Here is a 27057-nt window from a genome sequence, read left to right on the forward strand (position 1 = left end):
ATGACAATAGAATGCATTTATACATTTTGATAGATCATACATAAATATAGTATATTCTCTCATTTTTCTGATTGTACATATTGCAGGATCACATTGGTCATGCGGTCATATCTGTTTTACTCTACTATCATTCCCTCCCCCATAAGGAGACTCATTTTATATTCTATAGGTTTCTATGTTATTGGACAAAAGTTATTATAATGTATTCATATTTAAGTATGCATTCATGTATTTACATGTTAAAGCATGAAATTTATTGTACAGATTTTCATGATGTTTTAGAGAAAACATAAGGCAAATTCATTGTCCCACATTTCTGAGTGGTTACTACCTTTCTGTCCTTCTCTCTCTTTTTTTAGATTATGTACCTTTGAGAATATGAATGTTATCTATAAATTATTTATAGCTTGTATCATAATTTTCCCTGTATTCAGATGATCAGGAATATTTTTTAATCAATATCATGCTTTCATTTCTAAGAAAACATGTCCTAGATTCAAGTTCCCTTTCTATTATTATTTCTATTATTATTATTTCTATTATTTTCTTCAGGAAAACAGGTTCAACAACTATAACTAGAAAGATGCTGGTAGGTGATAGGGTGAGATGGTGGGAATGGCTCATTGTCCAGCCACTGTCAGGCAGAGCTTTGGTGCCCATCAGCCCATCATTGCTTAGGACTGAATTAGAGCCAGTCTATCTGCATTATTGAAGAATGGACACAATTTAGAGGAATTCCCTTTTCTTTTCTGTCCTTAACACTGGTAAAGTACCCAAGAAGTGGATATGCTTGACCTCGTATAAGTCACATTTTCACAACCATTGACTAGACAGAACAGAACTCTGTGGAGCCTTGCGCATAGAATAAAGGCTCAGTTGCTATTTGTTGCCTGACTCATCCTGTTGCTCCAAAAGACCAAGGCAAACAAATCGTTGTCTACAGACCATTCCAGTCTACTGATTGGGCTTCCCCTGAGGGCAAATGAACATGGATGGTTTCTGGTCCTCATGTACAGCATGGGGCTTTTATTCCATATGGTAGATAACACCTTCTTTTTGGCATTTTAGAGCTGCTGTCCTACTGTTATCTTTCTCCAACAAGACTGTAAGTTATGGAAGCCACATTTAGTTTTGTATTACCTTCTCTATCACTTGACACAGCTCTTAAAACATAGTAGTCATAGTAAAGAAGGTTTAAAAACCTTAGAAACATAGGTTTTTGGTTGTTAAAACATTACTAACAAAACTCTTAGAGTTTAAAAATTAGAGTAAGTGAAGGGAGTGGACTTTTTGGAACTAAAAGGAAAATGCTCAGATTTTTTCATGTCTACATAGTATAAACAAATGGAACATCCTATTTTCAGTTTAAGTTTGAAAAAGAATGTTTATTTAACATTCAGTCACCTATACTTCACTGACAGCCAAAAGAAAAGATGATTAACAGAGTACAGGAATTTATTTGGTAACTGTAAAACAGAAATGTCTCTTAAAGTCAAGATCAGATATTGAAGTTGAGCCAAATGAGAATCTGCAAAAATATAATTAAAAATCTTCAACATCTATGAAGAATGAGCAAAATATTGGAAGCATCCATGAATTCTATCTAGGAAAGACAAGAATGAACAAATTATAAAGTGATAAGGAATCTTACCTTTTAATAAATAAATATTTTTTCATATTTCCCAGGGTATTGATAACAGTTGATGATTAGGTTCCAAGCAATGAGGCTGTAAAAATTAATAAGCAGGACCTTCAAATGACTCATTAGCTAATCCTTCATTATTATCCATTTTGTAATGGGTGACACATTTAACACATTTAGTAATATACTCAGGGGCACATTTAAATGAAAAGAGTTTGGTGAAGCAATTTGAAAAACATGCAAATATTTTTATTAGTGTTAAATTTAACTAAATTTCAATTGATTAAACATAAGAGAATCTAACTCTATATGAAATGTATATTATATATATACATATACATATATATATATATATATATTTGCGTTTTCCACATCTAGTCCCACTTTAGTCTTTGTTTAAATTTTAAAATGAAAGAAATCTTCAAGACTTATCTCACTGAAATTTTTGTTTTATGGTTATTAGCCGGCCTGTTCTCCACTAGAAAGTGTTTATGGAGCACTGGGAATTTTTAAGGAGCTTTGCTTTAGAGGAATAGATCAAGTACCAATACATCAAACTTCGGATACTAGTTTCTCTGGCCAGGATACTCTACTAGAATTAGAACTTTGGAGTTGAAAGAAGCAAACTCTTCTCTCAGGACTCATGGTCTGGTAGGGAAACAGACTTGCCAAGAGAGAACTGAAGAGAGTAGGCCTTCTCCAATAAACTTCATTAGGTGGACACAAGAATCATCTGAAAATGAAATTGTACAGACAGAGGTATGGATGACCGTGGTGTGTCTGAACAACCACAAGCTAATCAGTATTGGGGGCGGGCATGAAGAAGGAAGAAAGAAATCATGGAGAAGTGACTTCAGAGATAGAGGTCCAAGAAGAAAGACTTTGAACTTCTTTAAAAGGATGTCAGGTTATAACCTATAGAACCTTGCTACTATAATGTGCTTCACAGCATCAGCATCAGCATCAGCAGGGTATGTATTACAAGTGAATAATCTTAGGCCCCAACCCAGCCTAAATCAGAAATGATGTTGTAATGAGGCCCCCATTTGACTCACTGTGTACATGAAAATTTGATGAACACTACCCATGGAATGTGGTATATTGTTGAAACCGGTCATGTCAGAAAGCTGAATGGAACTTTCTTAGATGGCTCGCTCCAGCAGCAATTCTTGGAGGAAAGAGGGAATAAGGTGAGAGAGAAACTACCACAAAGAGGGATATGATCATCTAGGGTAGAGCTGAGTGAACCTGGGGATGAAGCAGTGAAGTAGGAAGAACATTCTGGAGGTCACTGTGTGCTAGGATTAGCAATTAACTTAATGTAAGGAGAAAAGACAAATTCTGGGAAGACTAACAGATTTCTGGCTTAGGCCACCTGGGAGACTGTGGTGCCAATATGGACAGAGTTTAAAGAAAGATCTCATTTAGAAGGGTGAGCAAAATGATTAATTCAATATGAATTATTCAATTGGAGGACCTGTGAAGCATTTGTTCAGTGATGCTTAATGGGCAACTGGGTGCATGTGTCTGAAGTTCGAGATAGAAATACACATATGTTAAAACTGTTATCAATGCCGCCTAAATTCATAGTTATGGAAAATATTTTCAGGAATAAACTTATAGAATAAAATACAATTGGTGTGTCCATCACAAGAGAATGCCAGGATTTAAAGGATGGGCAGAGGAATACCAAAGTATACAGGAGATGGAAGAGGATCTGAAGGGTGTGGTGTCATAGAAAGAGGAGAAGATAGTTTCAAGCAAAAATGGCAACTGGGTCATACATGCAAAATGAAGACTGAGAACTCCTTCTTATGTTTGGTACATAAAGTTTGACAACTTGAACCAGGGAAATTCATTTGAACAATAATAACTAAAGTCAGAGTTCTGTTTTCTAACTTTGTAGAACCATTAAGTGCAGTGGAGACTTCTTTCTAGAAAAGTAGTTAAAAAGGAAGAAAAATGTTGGCTACTAGACACAAAAGCAGAAGGTCAAGAAAAATCACTCCCTCTCCCCCTTTCCCCCTCTCCCCCCTCCCCCTCTTCCCCTCTTCCTCTCCCTCTCCCTCTCCCTCTCCCTCTCCCTCTGGCCTGCTTCTTCCCCATCTCTGGCATATGAGAAGGTGAGATGGGATGAGCAGAAGGGAAAAGAGTCAATGGGAGAGAAGTAATGACAATATGAGGGTGAATAATAAATAATGGGACATGATCCTTTAGGGTCATCACTGAATGAAATTCAGGGTACAGGTGAAAGAGATTTTCCTTTGGGGGAAAAAAAAAATATCAGCCTGAGAGACCAACAGAAGCAGGAGCACAGAGGCATGCAATTTTGAAGAGGTCATAATTTTAGAGTGTTCATATCTAAATGACAATTTTTTTTCTTGTAAAATGAAAGACATTCACATATAAGGAAAACAGAGTAATAAAAAAAACAGGAGTCCCAAAGGAAAGTGAGGAAAGAAACTGACTGGGAAATGCAATGGGCATGGGCAGCACTTAAAATTATTCACCTCAGATTCTTGGTTCTGCACAATGCATTATGGTACTTTCTGCATTATCTAGTTCACTTATTTAATGAGTAAACAGATTGAATATGCTTGAATTATCCATCATTTTTTATCCCAATACATAGTCAAAGAAGCTATTATTTCAGATGCCTAAAAACTAGACAGCACTCCAAATATACTAATAACAAAAAGACCTTTGCATAACGTGGGGTACAGAATGCGAAGTCACTACAAATTCCTGTCTGCTAAGGAAGTGAGGGTGACAGTGGAAATAATAGCCATAAGTTTGTATAATTAATCCACAGATTCTCAGAGCTGGCAAGCCTCTTAGAATTCATCAAAATGCTTTCTGCAGCTCCTGGCCAGAATACCTGCACTACTAGGCTCTTCATTATTTACTAGGTAGCCAACTCTGCATTCAGGATACCATTATTTAATTGTTTGAATGTTCTGTTGTATTAGGATAAGAAACTGATTTCCACTTCTCTGAAATTGGATGTGCCAAATTTATTTTTATTCAATTCAGTTAATAGAAGTGCACATACTAAGTTTAAAGTATTGTTCTTAATGTCGCAGAATGATCAGTAGATCGGGATCCCTGACCTTGTTATCATTACAGCAGAGTAGGGGAGGTTAAGACAACTTCCAAAATGACCACAAGAGAGATGAATATACATGCCATTAGAGAAGTAATAATGTACTGACTGTGCTTCTTTGTTTAAAAATGAGGTGCCAGGAGTCATATCTGAATAGATTATGACATGTGGCTCCTATGTCCCCTCCCTAATTATGTTTACACTGGAATGTCCACATGTTTTTCTAGCCAAGTGAATCAGTGAAGATGGAAATACTAATTAATTTGAGTGGACATGCTCTGCTATCTCATAATACATATGTAAAATCCTGATGTTAGTGATACTACCAAACTCTATAGCACTTCATAGCTTATAAGTCACTTTTCATAATTATCAAACTTTATGAGCTAAGTATTATTATTCTTCATTTACATATGAAGGACCTAAGACTCAGTTTTAGTGACTGACCCAGATCTCATAGGAGGGAAGCCGTAAGCTAGGACTCCCATCCAGGTACCATGATTGTGGATCTCACTATCACTGCAAGACCTTGTGGATTCAGAGGAGGGGAATCATAGGTTCTCATGCTTCTTTAATAGGAAAAAACATCATTAATAAAATAAGTGGCAAAATAATAATGCTCAAATGTATTCAGCATTCCACTTCTGTTTGCCCCTAAGAAATAGATAAATCAAATCGTAGAAATAAACTGGGAGTTGAGAGATAAAAATGCTTTGAAGAACCAGCTACCATGTTTGAGAAGTACATCAAGAATGACAGAAATAGGTGTGGAGGAAAAAGTGGACATTTGAGAATGCTAGCTATGCATTAGGTAGGAATCTCCCCCATTCTTGGGTGTTTTCTTGAGATACTAAATGAAAAATACTTGTAATTCTTTAAGTTACATATACAATCTAAATACTTACATACATTTATTTTAATTTTGTATTTACAGTTTTTAGAGACTGGGACATGAGGTATGTCAGGGGCTGATGATGGTGGTTTGCTCATGTATGAAGAGTTTTACAATTTCAGTACATAGAATTGTACTTCAAACATTTCTTTAAAGGGCAATGCATTTCCTTGAGACCAAACTAATCTATTTTTTTTTCCCCTCTGAAATACTGGCACATGCTGGTAATACTTCCAGCCAGGGTTAAGAAAAAATTCTAGAGTTGTGAAACAGTAAGAGCTCACTTGCCCACAAAATAATTTAGCTTGTTACCTTGACTCTTATGTAGTTAAAGCCACTGAGCTAACTAGATACAGTGAGTTTCTGAGGTATACCTGCATTTCAAATCTAAGATCAGAAGGAACACTAGAATGATGTTAAACTTGGAGACAGATAAGTCAATCTGGGAGACAGAATCAGAGATGTCTCTCATCCACCAGTTCCAATCATTATTTAAAATACTATGAAGAATTAAAAGAGACCTCAATGTGAAGAGAGTAGAGAGAGAAACACTAATAGCATCATGGAGATTGATGACCTTTTTGGTATAGATAGGGATGGTAAATGCAAAACTTTGGGTCTAGTCTAGTAGTTCTTGGGCCAAAAGAAGAAAAGACGCTGTTGGTTTAGGTCCTCCCAGAAGTGAATGAAAAGATAAGATTAGGAATTTATTTGTCAATAAATCTTAAGATATTTTTTCAGGGAAAGGTAGGGGATGCCAAGGATTCTGGAAGAGTCTTCAGACTGCAGTGTGTAGTGTCCTCTGTGGATGAGAGAGGAGCACGGATGAATTGCAGAGGAAGAGCCCCAGGCTGCAGTACAGTGCTAGGAACACTTTGGCAAGACGATGGGATACCCTGAGCAAAAGTCACCCTCAGAAGAGCTCTGCATGTCTCAGGAATGGACTGCTTTAACGTCTCCTCAGGCATCTGCTTAGGCATCGTAACAGCCCATGGAGAACATGCCCATACCACACACGGAGGTAGATTCAGAGTACACCCCGTGGCATCATTGGTGAAGAAAATGGCTCTTGGACTAATCTTCAGCTTTATTCAGAATATTAGTAGCACCCAGACTTCCAACTCTTCTTAACTAAACAACTCACTCTGGAAATGCATCACTAATAATGCTGATCTACATAAACTATAAAATCCAAACAGGCTGATTTCTACCACTGCATGTACCCACTGACATTTCTGTGTTCCATTTTCTCTTCATCTTAGCATCTCATTCAACTATACAACTCTCTTGCTTAATTCTGGACATCAAATGAGCATTTTATTTTACATGTAAGATTAAAGCATGCACATAAACACACACACAGACACAAACATGATTTGAAGACCATGCCTGTTCCTCCTCATCCTTAGATGTGACTATAATGTGTCCCTCCATCTAGGAAGGGAACACAAAAGATTTGGACCTTCCTGTATCATATTTCTTTCATTGTCAACATGTAGATCTGAATCATACCTGTTATTGGCCATGTTTTCTGAAACAGTGTCTTTAGAACACTTTAGAAACTGTACCCTGCTCTCCTCATGATAGGAGCCGGGTAATATGTGTTTTTAAGTGTTTGGAAAGATATGGAATAAAAGAGCTACCTATATGTTTTGGGAAAGTGGCTGCCTTTTTTGAGTTATTTGGTTGTTTTGCCATCTTACATATGTCTGGGGAGATAGCTTAGGACTCACAGGATTTCTCTTTTCTACACTAGGAAGGCAACTTATGTTCCCCCTCAAAGATCAGAACTTGACAAACATGGTCTCTAAAGGTCTTCCTAGCACTTTAATTTTTCAGTGCCCATTTTATAACAAGTTACAGAAATACCGTAGCTTATCTGTAGATCAGCCCACATTATACACAATGTGTACTCTCTGATGGAATCCTTTTTACTACTTTTCCTTTTGCTCTGTGAAGGTAAACTTCTCTATAAAATTATATTAGTCTTTTTTTTTTCTTGACGATTTTTATTGTTTTGTTTTTAGAATCTTGTCAAGGTAGATATCTATTGTAAAGATAAGGTAGATATTTCTTTAAATGTAACTTTTTTTTCCCCCACATAAAGGTTATTTTGCTAGGGTAATGGAGTTTCTTTTCATTGACATTCTGGGACAGATCTTTAAATTCAGCTACATCTGGTCACCTTGCCTTAAACCATATTATAGCTATTCCTTTAAATCAGACCTGAATTAAGCAGGAACATCTGTACCAAGAATTATGAGGCCCAGCTGAACATTTTGGACCAGCATGTTCCATCTCACTTCTTTCAGCTCTAACCTTTTAGCAATTATCTTTACAATCCTTAGAAATGGTAATTAAAGTTGGTAGAAGAACAAACAGAATACTGAAATGTTTTTAAGCTCCAAACACCAGGTATATAAATGTCAGTTCTAAGAATGCTTTTATTAACTACCACCACCGATCTTCTCAGGGATCATATTTAGCCTTTCCGTCAGGGAGTATAGCACTGCTAATCAGCTTGCATAGTTGGCAGCCACTTGCTGGGGACACCTGAAGCCACTTCACTTCATTCTCCCCATGTCCCCAGATGAGCCTGCCATAGCAGTTGGCATGGAGAGGAATATTGCCATTGCAGGTCTCTGTCGAAAGATCTTTACCTTCCAAAACAACCAAAAATATTTTCAAAGATAAGCAGATGGATTTCTAAGTGGTCCCTTTCAACATTGAGGCAGTTTACTCAGTGACCCTGCCTTCCTGCTGTCTCTATAAAAGTCTGGGTCATTGCAAAACTGGCTAGAGGTTTGGGTGAGTTTGAGTGTATGCAGAAGACAGTTGCTGATGCACACATGATAAATTGAGCTCCTCTGGTTGATGACTCTGAATTCATTGACATTTATAAGTATTTTTGTTTTGGTACTTATTAACCTCCAAATTACTTCTCCTCCATTATGATGAGGGAATTTCTTTAATAAGATTATTCATGAATTTTTCCTATCCTTTGTAATTAAATTACTGTTCACTTGTTTCTTGATCTCACCACATTAGAATATTCCAACCAAGAATGAGGTTGTTTGGACCAATGGAAAGGGGCCATTGAAGGCAGACTTGATTTTTCTTCATGGCACCTATTAGAATAGTGATATCAGGAACAGGCTGTTACCGGTCAAAAACTGAGGACCCATGTTTACTGACAAGTGTTTCTTTACTATAGCAATGGAACTCAATTTGTTACTAAATTTGTAAGATATTTAATAAAGTTAAAAGGCTTTATATGTGTTATTATAATCTGCTTGATGGGAAATGTAGTTAATTTTTTAAATTTCATGTCCCATTCTCATTTTTGGCTTAGTATTAGAATATTTTAATCCTCTGGCTCATCGTCTTTCAAACCAGAAGTTACTTACACATTCACATGGGGTCAGATTTTTTCTTTCTTCCCTTGGTCTCTGAATCACTTTGATTTTTTAGGACCAGGTGGAAGTGAGATGGGGTGGCATGACTTGAGTTCTCTGGGTTCATGTAAGTTCTCATCATTTCCTCCTATAACTTAGTAGCAATTCTTAGTACTAGAACAAGAAATTGTATTGACTCCAAGGAAATTTTCTATTAAATTATTTAGCCAGTAAATATTTGAGTGTCCTTCTTCTGCCAAGAGTACAAAATTCTGATATTAATCATTTCACTACCCACTGGTATTTAAACATAGGTGTACATTCTGATAACACAGGGGCCAGTTACTTAAGTTATTTAAATAGTTATTCTAATCTACTGAGAATTTATAGTTTTGCTATCTTAATTCTTAGTAACCTTTGAACCAAAATATGGGCATAAACCTACTTTATAAAATCCTTTTGGTAGGAAAAAAAGAATTTAATGGTGTGGTTTTCAAAGCTACACTGTGTAAGTAATGTTGAAACCTAAATCCTACCCATGGGATATAAACTTGGCTACATTTCAGTTTTCATAGAAAAACTACATGAAGAAAGAAGAACAATAAACTGATAATTTGAGGGCAGGCTTATATGTTAGTTTCAATTATTTCTACAACCCTTCTTTCCAGTACAAGTAAGTGGCAGCCTCTCTCAGAGTTATAAGAAAATTATAGCTGAATGGAAGTTCCAGCCATAATCAGCTCCCATCATAAATATCACAATTGTTATAGAAATTATGGTTCTTCTTTAATGATGGTAGAGACTCCCAAATGTGAACCAGTTGTTCTGTATCATAACTTTCCAATTTCTAGTCACAGTACACAGAGCAAACTTGTTACAAACAAAAATCTGAGGGGGGATTTTTATCTTTTCTTATACCAGATATGTTAATTGTGAGCAGATGAGTCATAATCCTAATCAGCATTCTCTGGAGCCACTGAAAGCCAGGTCAGTCAGGCGAATAGTTGGTGCCTGGTCAGAAAGGGAGCAAGTTTAAAGGAAAAGACAAAAGTATATTATAGACCTAGTTTTATACCCTGCCTTTGTCCTAAAGTCAAATGCAAAAAAAAAAAAAAAAAAAAAAAAAAACAAAATTGTTCAGTGACTTTTATTTTTATACTACCTTCATCCCCATTTTCTCTTTAATGAAATACAGAATAGAAAATTATTTGAAAGACTTTTCCTACTTTTCTGTATTTACCTTTGTCCCTTTCAAACATCTATGCACAACTGACTGCTCAGTCCCTTTAAAGATAATAAAGAGAATATATACCACAACAATAAATTGTTTCCATGACTTCTTTGATCTATTAGGATTCTCCTCTGGAAGCTGGTATCTCTATATTTCCAGGTTCTCTCAGGGGTACTTTGGTGTTCCAACAGTCAGAAAGAGGGCTCCCTGTTTGAAGCAGGAAATCAAGATGGCAATAGGAAACGTTATCTTCATGGGGCCCAGATTCTAGCTTACAGCAGTCTTCTTACACCTGGAGAACAGTCCTCAGGAGTCTAGAAATGCCATGGAAACAAGTAGATATTTCAGTAAGGATTCCACATTCCTTTCTCTATTTCTGTGAGTGAACAATGGGATTTGAATCCAGCAGAGATTTGAGTTTTTCAGAGATACTTTCTCTGGCCCCACATCCTAACTAGTCACTGGCCCTGCACACAATTCTTCCACTTACATTTCTGTTTTTCCATCTGTAAAACTAACACCATTGAACCATAAAACCCAATTAGTGCCAATTTTGATGCATTTTTATTATATGCTAACTACCTTTTAATTGCGAGGCAGTTTCCGACATATCAAATATAAAGCCACATTTTCCAAACAAAAAAATCAGGAAACGTGGTCTGACCATGGGAAATAGAATTTAAAAAATCAGAGTTTATTCTGGAAATCTTTAATTTTCACTCAACATTAGTTGAATTCAAGGTTTGGGAGGTGATCACTTAATGATCCTTGTTTCTTTAAGGAATTAATTTTCTGAAATAAGTTGCCTGTTGTGTTAACATAAGGTGATTTCAGAGAAAACTGATAGAAGGAAACCTAAAGTCCAAAGTCAATATGAATTGGATTTTCCTTGTTAATATTTTGTTATAAATGAGCCATGGGAGATAGATCCACGTTACCTGTTAAATATCAGCGTGCCCCAGTGTTCTTAGCTCTAATGTCTTGTAATTCTCCATGCTTTACCTTGCCAATCATTTGTGTCAACTGTCATTCACTCTTCCTATGACACCAGCACTTAGAGAGCAGCTCTCCATCCCAGTCTCTTTCCTGTTCATCACCCTCATCTTCCTCTGTCCAAGGACTTCAAACTCCACTTCTCAGGAACCAAACTCATTATCTAACTGACATGCTTGTTCCTGTAATATTTTCTATTTTGCTGAGTTTGCTACCTTCTCCTCTGTTCTGCTGCTCAATTCTAGACAGAGAATATAGGTATAACCTGAGACTTATCTTCTGCTTTTAGTTGGTTGCCAAATATTAAACTTCTTTCCTTCTTCACTAGCCCCTCAGGTCTTCACAAGTTCTTATCCGATTAATTGCAGTTATCTAAAATCTCATCTCTACACTTACTCCCGACTTCCAACATGCAAGTTCAAGCAAGATTCTGGCTGCCTCAGTCTTTCAGGAACCATGATTCATAATCTGGTCCCTGCCCACTGTACAAATTCAGTTCTTACCACTTGTCCTTGTGTACCCCACATTCCTGCCATACTAGACTACTTAAAATATACCAAACAAAATAATGCTTCCGTGTCTTTATCCAGGCTGTTCCCTCTTCCTAGGGCAAGAATCTTCCCTTCATCACTCCCATTCTGCTCAACCAACTGGTGAATTCCCACTGTTCCTTTAGCCTCACTTTAAAGACTATTATAATCCTTCCTAGGTTAATGAATTACTTTTGCTCTGTACTCTCAAAGGCTTTTTCATTTCTCATTGTATTAGGATAGGTTAGCTGCAGTAACAAATAGTCTCTATAATGGATGATGGTTCAAACACAGCAGCCCTTTACTTCCTAATCACTTAGTCCTATTAAGCAAGCAGGTCATGGAGTGGGCTTCCTGCATGTAGTCTTTCAGGGAGCAAGTTTGACAGAGGCTCTGCTGCCTTTCATCATTGACTCTGAAATTTCTCCCAGGTCATCTTCATCTCGAACAGGCCAGAGACCAAAAGAGCATGGGGGAAGAGCATGAAGGAATTTTATGGGCCAGGCCTATAAGTAGCACACATAACTTCTACCAGTTAAAACTCACACTCGGCCATCGTAGCTCCAGAGGAGTCTTGACAATGTTATCCAGTGCATATCCAAAAGGTTGAGAGGATGGTAGCTTTGGTGAGCAGCTGTGCCACATCCATGCACTCATCAGAGGGCTGTGCCATGACTAATTATGTTCTGTAGTGTAGTGCTACAGTGTAGCTAGTGGTGGGACTTGAGTAAATGTGTATGCATGTGAGTAGATGGAAGAATGAAAGAATAAAGGTAGTAATACTTTGAATTTGAAGAGTTTTTAAAAATTAGCCTGAAATAGAAAATTGATAGATTTATGTATCCTTGATATATCTCCTTTATTCCAACAGTGTTTCTGAAACATACAGAAAATAATTATTATTCATGGTTGGTAGATAGATATTCAAAACTCACAATATTAACAAAATTAATGTTTTAGAATTGGTTAATTAGTAATGGCGTTCATGTATAGCAATTAAATTGAAACCATGTACAAGACATCTATGGGGAAAATGACATTAATTACTTTCAATTTACTTATATATTCTTATCTAGTCTTAGAATTAAGACTAGTTTGAATTCTAGTTTATTTAAGACCTTCTACATTGGTATCACACAAAAGTATTTGATGAGTGTCTGGTGAGAATTGAGAAATGTCAACATTCTTAGGAGACAGAAACATGCAGATACTTTGTTAAACAAATATGCAGTTATGATTGAGAATTAATATATAACTAAAAGGGACAAAGTGTTTCCTGATTATCTTTAATTGTTGCAAGCAATAATGATTATTCGGTGTCTATATTTGATATCTCATTGTCTTTTTGGGGTGATATTGGTGGGTTTTTTGTTGTTGTTCATTTCCTTCATCAGTTGAACAAAAGAAAGAAAAGTTTTCCATAGGGACAAAAGTTTTCTCAAAGAAAATGGTCCTATGTTCATTCATTCTGGTTTAGTTCTTAAGACTCTGACCTTAATGATTAAAGGGGGCCCATATTTTGAATAATAAACATAGAATTCAAAATTGAGTTGGATTTTTTGAGAAATTATTCATAAAATATGAGATTCAATGGTCCTCAACATACATTACTCCTTTTGAAAACAAGTTAAAAAGTGGCAGCTGAAGTACCCTTAAACTCATTTCTTGATCTTTCTCAGAGTGTCGTATAGGTGTGTTCTTCCTTACCTAGAACTTGAAAAGCCAAACAGGACCTGGGAGTATACCTAGCAGGAAGTGGGAAATCAGGAAGGCTTCAGAGCAAGGAAGTGGGATGGTCAAGACCAGTTGTGAAGTTCGTTTAACAACAGACTCAAGCAATGGTTGATGAGGAAAGAGTTAAGAGATAATGAATTTTAAACATAGCAGAGATAATTTAGGTTAGCTAGAAGAATCCATTTTCAAGAATGAGTTTTTGCAGATTCCATCTTGGCATGTTTAATATCAGATAGTTCTTACAAAGTTAATGTAGGAGAGGAAACGAGATCACCTCTCATTGTGCCTTGCTTCTCAGTGATTGTATTCATTTTCAATTGCTGCCCTCACACATTACCACAAATTTAGGGATTTAAAACAATACAAAACATTACCTCACAATATCTTTAAGTCAGAAATCTGGCAAGGCATACTGGATTCTTAATCTCACGTGGCTAAAATGAAGTTTTTGGCCAAAGATACATCTCATCTAGGCTTGGGCTCCTCTTCTGAGTTCACTGGTTGTTGGCAATGGTTATTTCTTTCTCGTGCATTCCATGTGCTCCCCTATCTACAACCCGGCATTGGCAGCTCAAGTCCCTGTCACACTTTGAATCTTTCTGATTTGTTTCTCTACCATATCTCTGACAAATTCTTCCTCAATAAGAGAAAGCTCTATTAAAGTGTCCTGTGATTACAATGGACCCACCTGGGTAATCCAAGATACCCTCCCTTGAAGTCAACTACTTAGTAACCTTAATGATAACTGCAGAGTCCTTTTTTACCATGCAAAGAAGCATATTCACAGGTGTTACATCAGGGAGGGAAGTTCTTGGGGGCAAGATTCTGTCTACCACAATGAAATTGTCACTACTGTACAACTCAGAGGCTATCACATATAAATTATGGAAAATCATACTACACTCAAAAGACTAGGGTTTAAAATAACTTTATTATAAACTATTGCAGACATTCAAGAAGGTATAAATTAACATGAGCTCCTGTCTATTCATTATTGACATTATCGATACCTTGAAAAGTATAAAATTTGAAATACATAAAAATGAAAACACTATGGTAGATATTTATATGTTATCAATATGGTTAAAGACTTCATGAGCCCTGTGTGGTGGTACATGACTGTATTCCCAAAGCCTCAGGAGGCTGAGGCAGGAGTATTGCAAGTTCAAAGCCAGCCTTAGGACTTAGCAAGGCTCTAAACAATTTGGCAAGACTCTGTCTCAAAATAAAAAAATAAAAAGGACTGGGAATGTGGCTTAGTAGTTAAGTGCCCCTGGGTTCATTCCCTGGTACAAAACATAACAAAACAAAACAAAAACTTCATGGAAGTTAAAAGTGTAGATTTTTACTTATTCCTTGAATAGAAAGTGCTTTTGATAAAAATACCAATGGCTGTATTTACTGAATGCTTACTGTGTGCAGGGAACTGCACTAATAATTGTTGCATATACATGGTCTGTCTGCTGTAGTCAGAAATCATGCCTGTTTTAGAGTGAGTAAACTGAGGCTCAGAGAGGTCATAGGAGGCCTGGGTGAATTGCTGATTCCTTGAATTTGTAAGAGTCACTTAAACAGTTCACACCTAACCAGAGGAGGCCTGGAGAGCCCAGCAGCAAAATGATCAAATGAAAACATGAGGGTTTTAGAGTCAGATCTGTATTTGAATGTTGATTTCAACACTTACTGGCTTGGCAAATTCCTGAAATCCTTTGTGCCTCTAGTTCCTAATTTGTAAAGTGTGGCTGATAACAGACACCTCATGGGGCTGTTGCAAGATAACATGTGTAAAGAACCTGGTATGGATAAGCTAAAGATAAAAGTTCTCCAATACCTCCTTCCGGAGCCCCTAATGAGAGTGCATCTGGTTCTAAAGCCCTTGAATAACTCAGGAAGTCAGTTCTGGGCTCAGGCCAGCTCCTACTTATTTGGTAGACATGCAACAGGTCATGAGACCCACCTTGGTAATCAGATCTGTTGGACTAGGAATGTACAAACCCCCTATGTGGTACATATGTATAAACAGCCCAATGAGGTACACATAGGAGCCTAACCACACTAGACCTGGCCACAAAGACAACCTATAATCACCTGATTTCAGAATTATGTACACCAGCTAGTTAAGAAGTGCCAATTTAGCAGGGGACTTTCCTGGCATCTGTCAGAGGAGCCACATGCCAGAATGTTCTAGTGGCTCTCACATTAATATGTATTTGTGTGCATTGTTTTTGATTGCTCTAATCAGGCTTGAAATGAATCCAAGAGGTTACTTCAACTTGAGACATTAATCCCTCAGTGCCCTCTCCCTCCAGGCTCTGTCTGAAGGCTTAATTCAGCTACCTTATCTCTCTAGGTATGTGGAGACCAAAGCCAAGGGGCTGTTTTCCTGCGGGAATTTACACTGATTCGAAGAGAGAGCCTTAACGAAGATTTCCTGTCTGACCTCTTGAATAGTCACAAAACTGAAGACCCGGTACAGTGTCTTTTCTATTTATTCTTTGAAACACAGAGGCTCATTGGCTGATTCTGACTTGTTGTGATGGTTGTTTTTAGCAACTCTGAAGTAATTTGGATGATATTTTCTCATATTCATGGGAGGAGGGTGTATAGGAGAGTGTAAAGCTTGTATGGGGCAACCGTCTTACTTTTTCCTTGGTCTGGCAAGTTTTTAACATTTCACTTGAGTGTTAAAGTTTGGGGCAGCATGTGGAGGAGTCACTTTAAAATAACTGATGTTTTGCCAGTGATTCTGAACATGAAATGGTAGTCATTTAATTGAGTAAAGTAAAAAGGAGATTTATGTGTGATTGTTTTATGGGTCAATGGAAATTCCACCATCTTCCATTCCTGACTTCTTTGGGGTTATTTTGACTTCAAAGTGTTAGTCATATTTATTTTATGAAAGTTTGTTGCTCTGATGGTGGTTTTAAAAATAAATTTTCAGCAAGTGAGCTCTCAAATGAAAACAAGTCGTAGAGCTGACTGTCAATGTCAAGGTACTGGCCCATCTTCCTGAAAAACAAACTGTGGTTTGTATTTGGCATATTGTGCGAACTTGATCAATGACTTCAGAACATTGTGAATGTGGCTGTGTGTGGTAAGAACCTTATCCTCAGAAATACTCATATTGGAATCAGGATGCTGTGTGCATAATCTGTAATCTTGTTCAACCCATAAAATGGTAGAATCACAGAGAAACAATACCTTAGAATATCTCCAAAGCAAACAAATAAGTAGCTTTAGTTTTACCTTTTCTACCCTGCCTCTGTAGTGTCCTCTCTCAGGAGATATTTTGCACATTTATCTCAAGTCTGTCTCTTCCAGACATTGAGTAAATTGGTTCTCTCAGTGGCCATTCACAGGCCAACCCTAAGTGTTTTTATCATTTACACTTTCTTTGTGATGGGCATTCACATCCAAAGAGCTTGTGTTGCAGCACAGGTAGGAACAAAGGTAAAGTTACCCAAGGGGATTATAATTAATTTTCATATGGTTGATGCGTACTTTCTTTTGAGTTCTGAAAATGTCAAGTCTCCCTTTTAAACTTTCATTGTTTGCTTAAAGGATTCATCGCAAGCTACAACTGTATATATATATTGGCATCTAAATTTCATTACTCCTCCTTGTGAACACATCTTGCAATTTTTATTTTATTCTGTTTTATGCTATGCAAAATCTGAAATATGTTAGCTCATATTGGATTTAGTTTATGCAGAGTGCTGACAAGTGCTACCATATGGATGTTACATGCAAACATCGTAAGTCTAATTATTAAACCATCATACCATAAAGGAAGTTGAATAATATGAACCAATCATGGACATAATAGAATTGGTTATAGTAATTCCACCAAAAACAATTACTGTCACTTGGCGAACACTGAAGGTTGTCACAAACATTATTATTACATAGTATTACACTGATTCCATTGCAAGAAAATGGTGCATACTTCTGAAGGTCCTCAGTCATATGAGATCATAAGTAATTGAGCGGTTGGAAATATTTAATCTGAAAGAGAAATTGCCTACCAACACAAAGAGTTAAAGCTAGGGTTGACTAAGAAATGGGAGGGAGAGGAAAAGATCAAAGCTGCCTAAATGCCAGAAGCTAATTCAGACTCCTTATAAGTTTGTGAAATTCTAACAATTTCTGTGGGAGGTGAGTCTATCTGAGGACATCATTTGACCAAACAAGATATAACACTTTACAAAAGTATAACTTCATCTTCTAAGTAGACACTAAAAGATGAATCACTACAATCTCTGTGTCTGTTATAGGAGAAAAGTTAAATGTGAGTGGTCATTTGTAGAAAATAGCCAGCAGTGGACATTCTTTTCATGCCCCTTATTTGTGAGTTTCCAGCCCAGAGAGAGAAAGGCTCTTTAACAGAATGGAATAATCAACAAGAATCCTTTCTTGTATGGATCACAAAAACTTCTTGGCAAAGTCAGGAGGGTAAGAGGTAAAACAGTTGAGCAACATCATCTATTTGTACAGTTATGTCTGCTTTCACGTGAGTCCTCCCTAGTGTCCAAAAGACCTTTGTACCCCTGTTTCTCCTCCCCTACCAGAGCAGTAACTCTGCTCCTCAGGGACAAGGTTTGAGAGCTGATTCTCACCTCACTAGCCTCTAGCTCAGTGCTTGCATATGATATGTGCTCAGCAGGGTTAAGTGTTTATTGTTGGAGAAAATTCATTGTGACTGTTCTCAATTCTCATGTTCTTAGATTTTATACTGAAAGCACTATGAAAATACCATTGTAGAATATACAGGAAGAGGGTCTTGTCAACATGAAAATCCTTCTAAATGGAAAGGATTATTGTTGTTGGGAGCAGTGACACATGCCTGTATTCCCAGTGGCTCGGGAGGCTGAGACAGGAGGATTGCGAGTTCAAAACCAGCTCCAACCACTTAGTGAGGTACTAAACAACCCAGTGAGACCCTGTTTCCAAATACAATATAAAAAAAATAGGGCTGGAGATGTGACTCAGTGGTCAAGTGCCCCTGCGTTCAATCCCAGTACCAAAAATAAAATACATAAATAAATAAATGGAAAGTATTTGTGTTAAAGTGGCATAAATGATTTTCCATTTTTAAAGAGGTGATAAAAGAACTCCTTCATTTATGTGCTATGATGTCCTTTCAAGCCAGTGTACAGGTTTTATGATAAATCATGTGAATTCAGGGATGTGTGCCAACTGGTAATTCATAGTTGTGGATGTAACAAACTTTATCCCCGTTTGGACAGAAGTAGGAAATATCTTGCTACACTTCTGGGTAAAATCATTGCTATCTGTCTTCTGAGAGGACAATAATTTTTATTGTAGTTTAGTTTATCTTCTCTCATACCCTTTTTAAACTGACAATTCTTTCAGAAAAGTTTTCTTTCAAAAATTCACATAATATTTGAAAGCCAGAACAGACGGACTCATCCTATTTGTGGAACTCTTTCACCTAAAGGCTTAATTTATTTTGACCAAAATAAATGGTCATTTTTGACCTTCAAGTGACACTCCCTCAACTTCTCAACTGGGGCCTTTGGCTCAAATTGGCTTGTCCACTGTGTTAGAAAAGCTTTCTAGATAGCTTCCTCTGAGGGCTAATTCTGTTCATTGCACTTTGAGAAACAGTCTGAGCAGTTTGTCCAGAAGACTCAGCAGGCGGCTTTATGTCTAACGATTTTCTGAAACTTTGCTTGTGTGTGATTTGCATTGTTTGCAGAAAAGAGAAAGGCTGTGTGTCAAAGGCTGTTATCCATTATTGGAATGGTGGGGAAGAAGATCACATTGGCTTTGGTTGTCAGCCGAAAACAACATCAGGATCTTAATTGACATGAATTCATTACAGGATGGGATTTTCTTCAGTATGAAATTACTACAAACCTCATTTGCCTTAGCTTTGTGGTTCATAAAGTGGTTATATAAGCCCCTCATTCACATTGGTAGAAAAGTTATTTAAATATTTATATTAATTGAGGATAGAGTTTTCCTTTGAATAACTGATGAAATAGGGGTGTTTTTTGTAGAATGGGGTGAGCTTGTGGGGGGACAGCTTTATAAATACCCATTTTTAAACACTGTGTGGAAAGAGTTTGTTTTTTTACAGCAAGTCATTAATTCACGGAAACTCAAGTGAAACAAAAAATGCAATGTATCAAAAATGGATCTGCTTTAAATGAAATTATTCTTTGCTCCCTTGGTTGGATACAGGGCAAAGAACTAATGGGTTATGGAGTATTATTTCTGTGGGTTGAAACATTAGTTCAACACATACATAGTAAAAATGGAATAAAGTAAAATGGAATGAAACTATTAAGTAAAACTATTTCCATGTGTTCTTGAGGCACTCACCAACCTCTTCCCCATCTCTGACAATAGAAAGGAAACAGAATTTAAGTGCTGACACCTGAAGATAATAACTTAATTTGCTTAATTATATTTCAAATCTGGCTCCCGTGTTGGAATGTTTAGTGGAAATAAATATAGAGAAGGTAGCAGTACGCCAAGAGCAGTTAAGCTCCTGAGGAACTTCCCTTGTTGCTTTCTCAGCAAGTTTTTCACCTGAATTAGTTCAGTACACTCCTGAGAGAAGTATGTTTTTTCCAAAACCAAAGTTTGATCTAACTTCTCCATCCGTAAGTGTGGAATAAAGAACTAGCATTGCACTGCAAATGCGTACATGCTCCAAGCTGCTTATAACTTCATAAAGTCTTTATTAATTAGTAACAACCATATTTTTTCTTAACTGATTTTGTTCAAAGGATAAAAGTGCAGTGAAGGGGCGAGATGTTTTAAAAGCATAAGTGCTTTCCAATTCAATCTTTGATTTTATGATATACTAACAAATAGCCTGGGTTGACTACCAAAATTCCTGCTTGGGTAAATATGTAGTGCCCAAAACACTAAATTTGTTTTATAACACATTTGGCATATTGAGTTGTATATGATTTCACAAAGAAAAATCAAAGCAGCCTGTATAGTTTGTAAAATATATCACCCTGTAGGGTTTTTAAATGTAATTACCTTGTATTTACAAGACATATCTAATGTATTATGAGTCTAATAATGGTATGTGTTATAAAAATCCATTAAGGTCTTCATATAAATATTTTATATAACTTCATATTTTATGGATTTTTATGTTAGACTAATATTCTGCACCATTTCTGCACTTCTGTGGAAAGGATTAAAAGGAATCTGATGAAGACCAAATATGTACAAAGCAATTTACTAAGGAGCTTATTATACATATCCCTCAGAACAACCACAGGAAAGCAATAAATAGGTTCATATTGAAATAGTAATAACCAATTGGAAATGTAATTCTAGAAAGATACCACTAATAACAGGAACAGAACTCTCAGATTTTAGGTTGAAAGAGACACAAAACCTGAATGGAGTGTCATTAATCCCTCAAAGATATCCAATTAATTAAGACTAATTTATTTTTCTGTGTGCAAATGAACCCGATGGAACCAATAATTACACATAAGAGAAAAAGAAGGGAGAGGAAGAAAAACATACTTATTTGAAAGATCAGATTTTGTTTTCTATTTCTTATTATTTGAAATAATAAACTGCTGATTAGCTGGCAGCTACCCAAAAGGCCAGTCAGTCCTCCTTCCCTTGGGAGGCTGAGTGGGTTTCCACTATATTCTATAGGAGAACCTGGAAGCTTAACTGTGATGCATGCATGACAGCCTTTTTGTGATGTGGTCAGTCAGGTTTCCATGTTAGAGCCTCCATTTAATTATGCTGGGAAGACATCATTACCTCATCAAAAATTCTCAGAATAAACTTGCAAATATTAAGTGAAGGATTAAGACATGAAGTAGAGACATATACTATTCATGAATAGGAAGTCTTTTTGTTATATTCTACATGACAGTAGAATGTCCTTTCTCATTCTTCTGGTTATAATTTCTCATTCTTCTGGTTATACATGATACAGAACCCCACCAGTTGTATAGTTATGTATGTACACAGGGTAATAATGTTTGATTCATTCTACTATCCTTCCTACCCCCATACATCATCTCCTCCCTTCACTCCCCTCTATCTAATCTAAAGTAACTCTACTCTTCCCTACCCTGCCAATCTTGAATTAGCATCCATATATCAGAGAAAACATTCAGTCTTTGTTTTTTGGGGGGATTGACTTATTTCACTTAGCATGATATTCTCCAACTCCATCCATTCCATTTACTGGCAAATGACAATTTCATTCTTCTTTAAGGCTGGGTAATATTCCATTATATATATATATATATATATATATATATATATGTGTGTGTGTGTGTGTGTGTGTGTGTATGTGTGTGTGTGTATATATGTGTGTGTGTGTGTATATATATATATATATATATAACTTTTTTTAATCTATTCATTTGTTGAAGGGCATCTAGGTTGATTCCATAGTTTCGCTATTGTGAATTGAACTTCTATAAACATTGATGTGGCTGAATCACGGTAATATGCTGATTTTAAGTCCTTTGGATATAAACCAAGAAGTGGGATTGCTGGATCAAATGGTGGTTCCATTCCAAGTTTTCTGCAGAATCTCCATACTGCTTTCCAACACTCATAAATTGCTGGTATGAATGGGAAGTCTTAATATAAGGATACGAGTTTCCCCACAAATTAATTTACATATCCAATATAGGCAGAATTTTTTGAAGAAGAGAAAGGATGGGCCTTGTTCCACCAATACTAAGACTTGTTACCAAGATATAAAAGTATCAAAAGAGTATAGATTAGAACATAGACAGACAAAACAACACAGATGGGTAAAGAACCCATAAACAGCCAGGAACAACGATGCATGCCTGAAATCCCAGCTTCTTGAGAAGCTGAGGCAGGTTAATTGCAAATTTGAGGCCAGCCTAACCAAATTATTGAGACCCTGTCTCAAGGTGAAATAGAAAAGGTTTTGTAATATAGCTCAGTGGTAGAGTACCACATTGGGTTCAATTTCCCTGTACCAAAAATATTTTGAAATTATAAAAGGTGAACCTGTGAATAGGCATGCACATAGAAGAGAACTTTGCACTGGCAGAAGTGGCATTACGTGTAATTGTTAAGGGATGTGTTCACCCATAAATGGTCATCAGACATGAAAATAAATTCCAGATGGATTAAAAAACCTAATGTGAAAAGCATGACCCTGAAAACTTATAGATGAAAATAAACAAGAATTTATTTATAGCCTTGCATTTGGGAAGATTTTCTTAATTAAAACACAAAGAGTCCCCAACCTCAAAAGGCAAATAATAAAGCTTGTATAATTCATTAAAAATTGAATATGCCTTAAAAACTCCATGGAGACAGTAAGAGGACAAGATGCAGCTACGATAATTATTTTTGATATATATAACATCATGAGTAGTATCTATAAAATATGAAGAACTCCTAGAAATCATTTCTTTGGAAAGACACACAACCTAGTAGAAAAGTATGGGTCACTAGGAAATATGCATGGTGAATGTGCATTAAAGGGACACTCAGCCTTAGAGTCAGGGATTTGCACATGAAAACAAGAGCTAGCACTTCATGCCCTTTAGCATGGCAAAAAAATCAGAAGTGTCAAAGACAAGTGTCAGCGAGGAAGTAATCACTTGAAGCAGCAACTTGGCAAAAACTACGGAGTTGAATATATGCCTAAGTCCCAGCAATTTCACTTTAGGTATTTGTGCTGGAAAAACAAATGCTCAATGAAGTACTAAATGTTATGGAGTAAAAGTGTGAGAAAATCACATACATCCAACAGAAGGTAAATGGATAGGTAACATCTGGTTTACTCATACAATAAAATACTATAGAAAAAATAACTAGATCAGTATGTGTTAATATAGGTAAATTTTAAAAATATAATTATAATGGGGACATGATTTCATTTAAAATATACCATTTATATTATTTTTAATGTCACGTAAGTCTTTACTAGATATTAGATAAAATACTTAGGTGTAAAAACAGAATGGGAAAAATATGCTCTACCTTTGCAAGGTTGGTTAGCCTCTGGACAGGGAGGAAGGGGAATTGAATTGAGGAATGTGTATAGCATACATTAACCCCATTTATAACAGTTTATTTTTTAAAAAAGAATATGGTAAATGTTAATATTTGGTAAATATTAGTATTTGATGAAATGGCTAGTGGTTACATAAACATTTACTTTATTACTCACTGTACCTTTTATGATTTTGGAATATTTTATAATATATAATAAAAACTTCAGGATGATGTCTGACAAATAGCAGGAAATAAATACTGCTTTTATTAGCAGTGGTGAAACTGGAAAGTCATTGAAATGTAGTGTGATAAAGCCCAGTGCCCAAGACTGAATATATATACTATTTACATTCTTGTCTTAAGATATAATTAAGGAATCATTAAAAATATGACAGCAGAGCACAAGATCATGGGGCCTTTTATCAGTTCATGAACTGCAGCTCTAGTAAATAATGTCAGGATGATGAATCTCAGTATTTAAGGAAAGGGACCATTTTTTTACACTTGACCTTTGGAATTAACTGAAAACCATTATCCTTTAAGGAAGAAAAATATTTTTTCTTTATCATGTTCTAATTTCCTTGCAGCTTACCCAGCCCCTATCTCTTGTTTATGAGATGTCTACCACTTGTGAGGATTCTGACAGTTATTCCAAACAACAAACAGATACCAAGATTAATTATCAAAAAGACACTGGAGGAAATAAAATGTGAAGCATTGAAAATGCCAATGCTCAGGCACACAGATTTTTAAGATCAAACAACCTCATAAATATAAAACAAAACCCCATTAAAAATTCAACATCAGATAGAAATACATCAATGATGTGTGAATTTTATGACTCCCTTTTGGGCACATTTTCATGTTTTACATTGTGAGCCCTCCTCAAAGAGGACTTTGTCAATAATGCTGAAAGTTTGTATTAATAAAATCCTGTCAAAATGAATTCTATTGTTATGTATAACTAAAAAGAACCAAATTAGAAAAAAAAAAAGTCCTTGTTAGGCATGAGTTCCAATTTTTTTTTCTTTTAGTTTTCAAATTCTTGAGAGCATCCCTGATTGTGATTATCTGTAAGCAGGAAACTAGCAGTGAATAAATCTTAAATATGTTTAGTAAAAGTTATATGAATATTTCCTGCATTAGCATACATTAGTTTATGCTAGTAATCTAGGGACTACTATTTAAATTACAACTTAGAAAATCACTTGGGGCACCAAAGAATAATTTATTGCTTCTGTATCCTGAATGTCTTTAATATAAAGGGCTAATTTAGCTTGTGGAAGGATAAGTCTCTTTCAGAGGAGTTTGTTAGTTGTTTACAAGGTGATGGTAAAAATTTCCACCTGTGCGAAGAGTTTAAACGCCTCTTTCTAATAGGCCATTTATGACTTCGTTATGGATGGAGGTACTTCACGTCACTCACTCGTCAATGGGTGGGCTTGGAGACTGCTCCAGCGTTGGACAAGGTCATTTTGCACCAGGGTTTGGTCAGGCAGTCTAATCAAATTGTGTGATGGAGGATCAGATTTCTGTCACCTGAATTTAAGAAAACACAAGAAGATACTTTGGGTGTTAGGCAGTGGCAAAATGTCCCTTTGGTGCAGCATATCTGTTCAGTTTATTTTTAAAGTCTTCTAATATGGATAGACCTGATTTGTGTGTGTGTGTGTGTGTCTATCTAGAGTTAGAGTGAGTAGTGATTCAGTCCATTAAAGTAAGATTGTAATTGAGTTGGCAAAGTGAAGCAAAACACTCAAAGTTCATAGTTTACTAGAACATTAGCAAATAGATGTCATTTCTAAATGTCAATTTCAAAATTTTCCTGTTTTCCCTGTTAATAATCACCTTTAAATAAAAAGGAAAATATATTTAATTTAAAAAATAATAGCATGATTACTGAACGGAAAGCTTTGAAGAGGGACACATTTTAGCTTTCCTTTGTGTTCAGCTCAGTTTCAGCTCCATGTTGACGAAGAGGAAAACGATTACTAAAAGAAAATAAAGATCTGTATTGCTTAGATGCATATATAAAATTTTGCTAAGAGAAAGTTCCTGTATCTTCAATTAAAATATATTACCAAAACTAAAAGCGTGGGATTCTACATCATTGTCAGGGTCAAAACCCCAAGGAGAGATTGTTTTAGGATCTGGGCTTTATTTACAACTGGCTGTGAGACTTCAAGTAAGCAGCACAGTTGACTTTCTGAATCTGGTTTTCCTGACCTTTAGAATAAACATGTTCTGGATGATCTTGCAGTCCCTAAGATACTGTGTTTCAAATTGGATGTTAAATGGAAACTAAATTCCTTAGGGTTGCTGTTTGATGAACTTTTCGGATTTCTACTCAAAAGTTATTTTTGTGTCAGAACCAATTATGTATTTCTGAAGTCAGGTCTTCCTGCCTCTTGCAGACTCACCTTCCTTCCAATTCTCTGTTAACACCCACTGGCTGCCCATCCATTCCACGTGTACCATTATCAACACAACATTGTGACAAAGAATATGCACTTTACTCTTCACTCCCGAATGTCAAAGTCAATTATATGTTTCTGCAAAGTCACATTCCTCAAACACAGTTCAACAGCAGAATGCCAGATCTGATCCTTGCTTTCCTCTTAGACCTTCTTTGCTCCAGTTTGCTGAGACTACTCCTGGCTCCCTCGTGGTGCTCATAGGACTTCTTCAGCCTGGAGTGTCCTCCTTCCCTCCTCTGTAGACCTTCCTTTATCAACACAGCCCCCCTCCCACCTGCTCCAGGAAGCAGCCCCCATGCTGGTCCTCCAGGTGAACTCATCTCCCAGAACTCCTATGGCACTGTCTGGCTTTGCTCATGGCACAAGCTGGGGCCCTGCCTCCTGGGGCTGCCCAGAGGACCCTACCTGGCTGTGAAGAGTCCTGGACCCAGGCCACAGAGCAGGCCAGTACCAGGCTTTTAATCTGCAGGGATGATCTGCCAAAAGGTGCACACAAGTCCAAGTCTGGAGAAAAAAAGTAGGGATGTTAAACTCTCAGAGGATAGAACATGATAAGAAGAGAGGGGTGAAAAAAGCATGAAAAGTCTTAGCTAGATGTCCAGTGGGGCTCAAGGCAGTCAAAACCTCAGTCTAGGAATCAGTTCTGCAGTCCTGGTCCACCAGAACTGTTTATTCATTGCAGCATTTCTCCTGGGGCTGAGACCCTCCTACTTTATTTAAGTATTCATTTATCTTTCGATAATCTGTCCTGGCAAACTTCTAAGCAAGGACTGTGTTTTACAATAGTTTGTTTGTCCAGGCCATAGAACGGTATCTTAAGCAGAGTAATAATAATTACATAATAATCTCAACAATAGAATATGAACAGTGTAACAACAGCATCTATCATTTGTTGACAGCCTCTTATTACCAGGCACTGCCTATGATATCTAGCATACATATCTTATTCATTATAGGAAGAGAGTGATTTATCCCCTCTAACAGATAAAGAAATGAAAAGTAGCTTCTGCAAGGTCACAAAACTCATGTTACTCAAGTGATTAAAATGACAC

The 27057-nt window shown here is 36.5% G+C and overlaps 1 protein-coding gene across 1 annotated transcript in view; it reads left to right on the plus strand.

The window, feature by feature from the left end:
• The window catches only part of LOC306644949 (uncharacterized protein), a gene marked incomplete at both ends in the record, with an annotated part of 463174 nt that overhangs the window by 268923 nt on the left and 167194 nt on the right, over nucleotides 1-27057 (plus strand). Inside the window, one exon of the mRNA XM_079112180.1 lies at nucleotides 15871-15990. Within this exon, the coding sequence (XP_078968306.1) occupies nucleotides 15871-15990 (120 nt within the window). The remainder of the gene's footprint in view (nucleotides 1-15870; nucleotides 15991-27057) is intronic.

This window comes from Sciurus vulgaris (genome assembly GCF_902686455.1).
Source record: "Sciurus vulgaris genome assembly, chromosome: 15".
In the NCBI taxonomy this organism is placed as follows: Eukaryota; Metazoa; Chordata; class Mammalia; order Rodentia; family Sciuridae; genus Sciurus; species Sciurus vulgaris.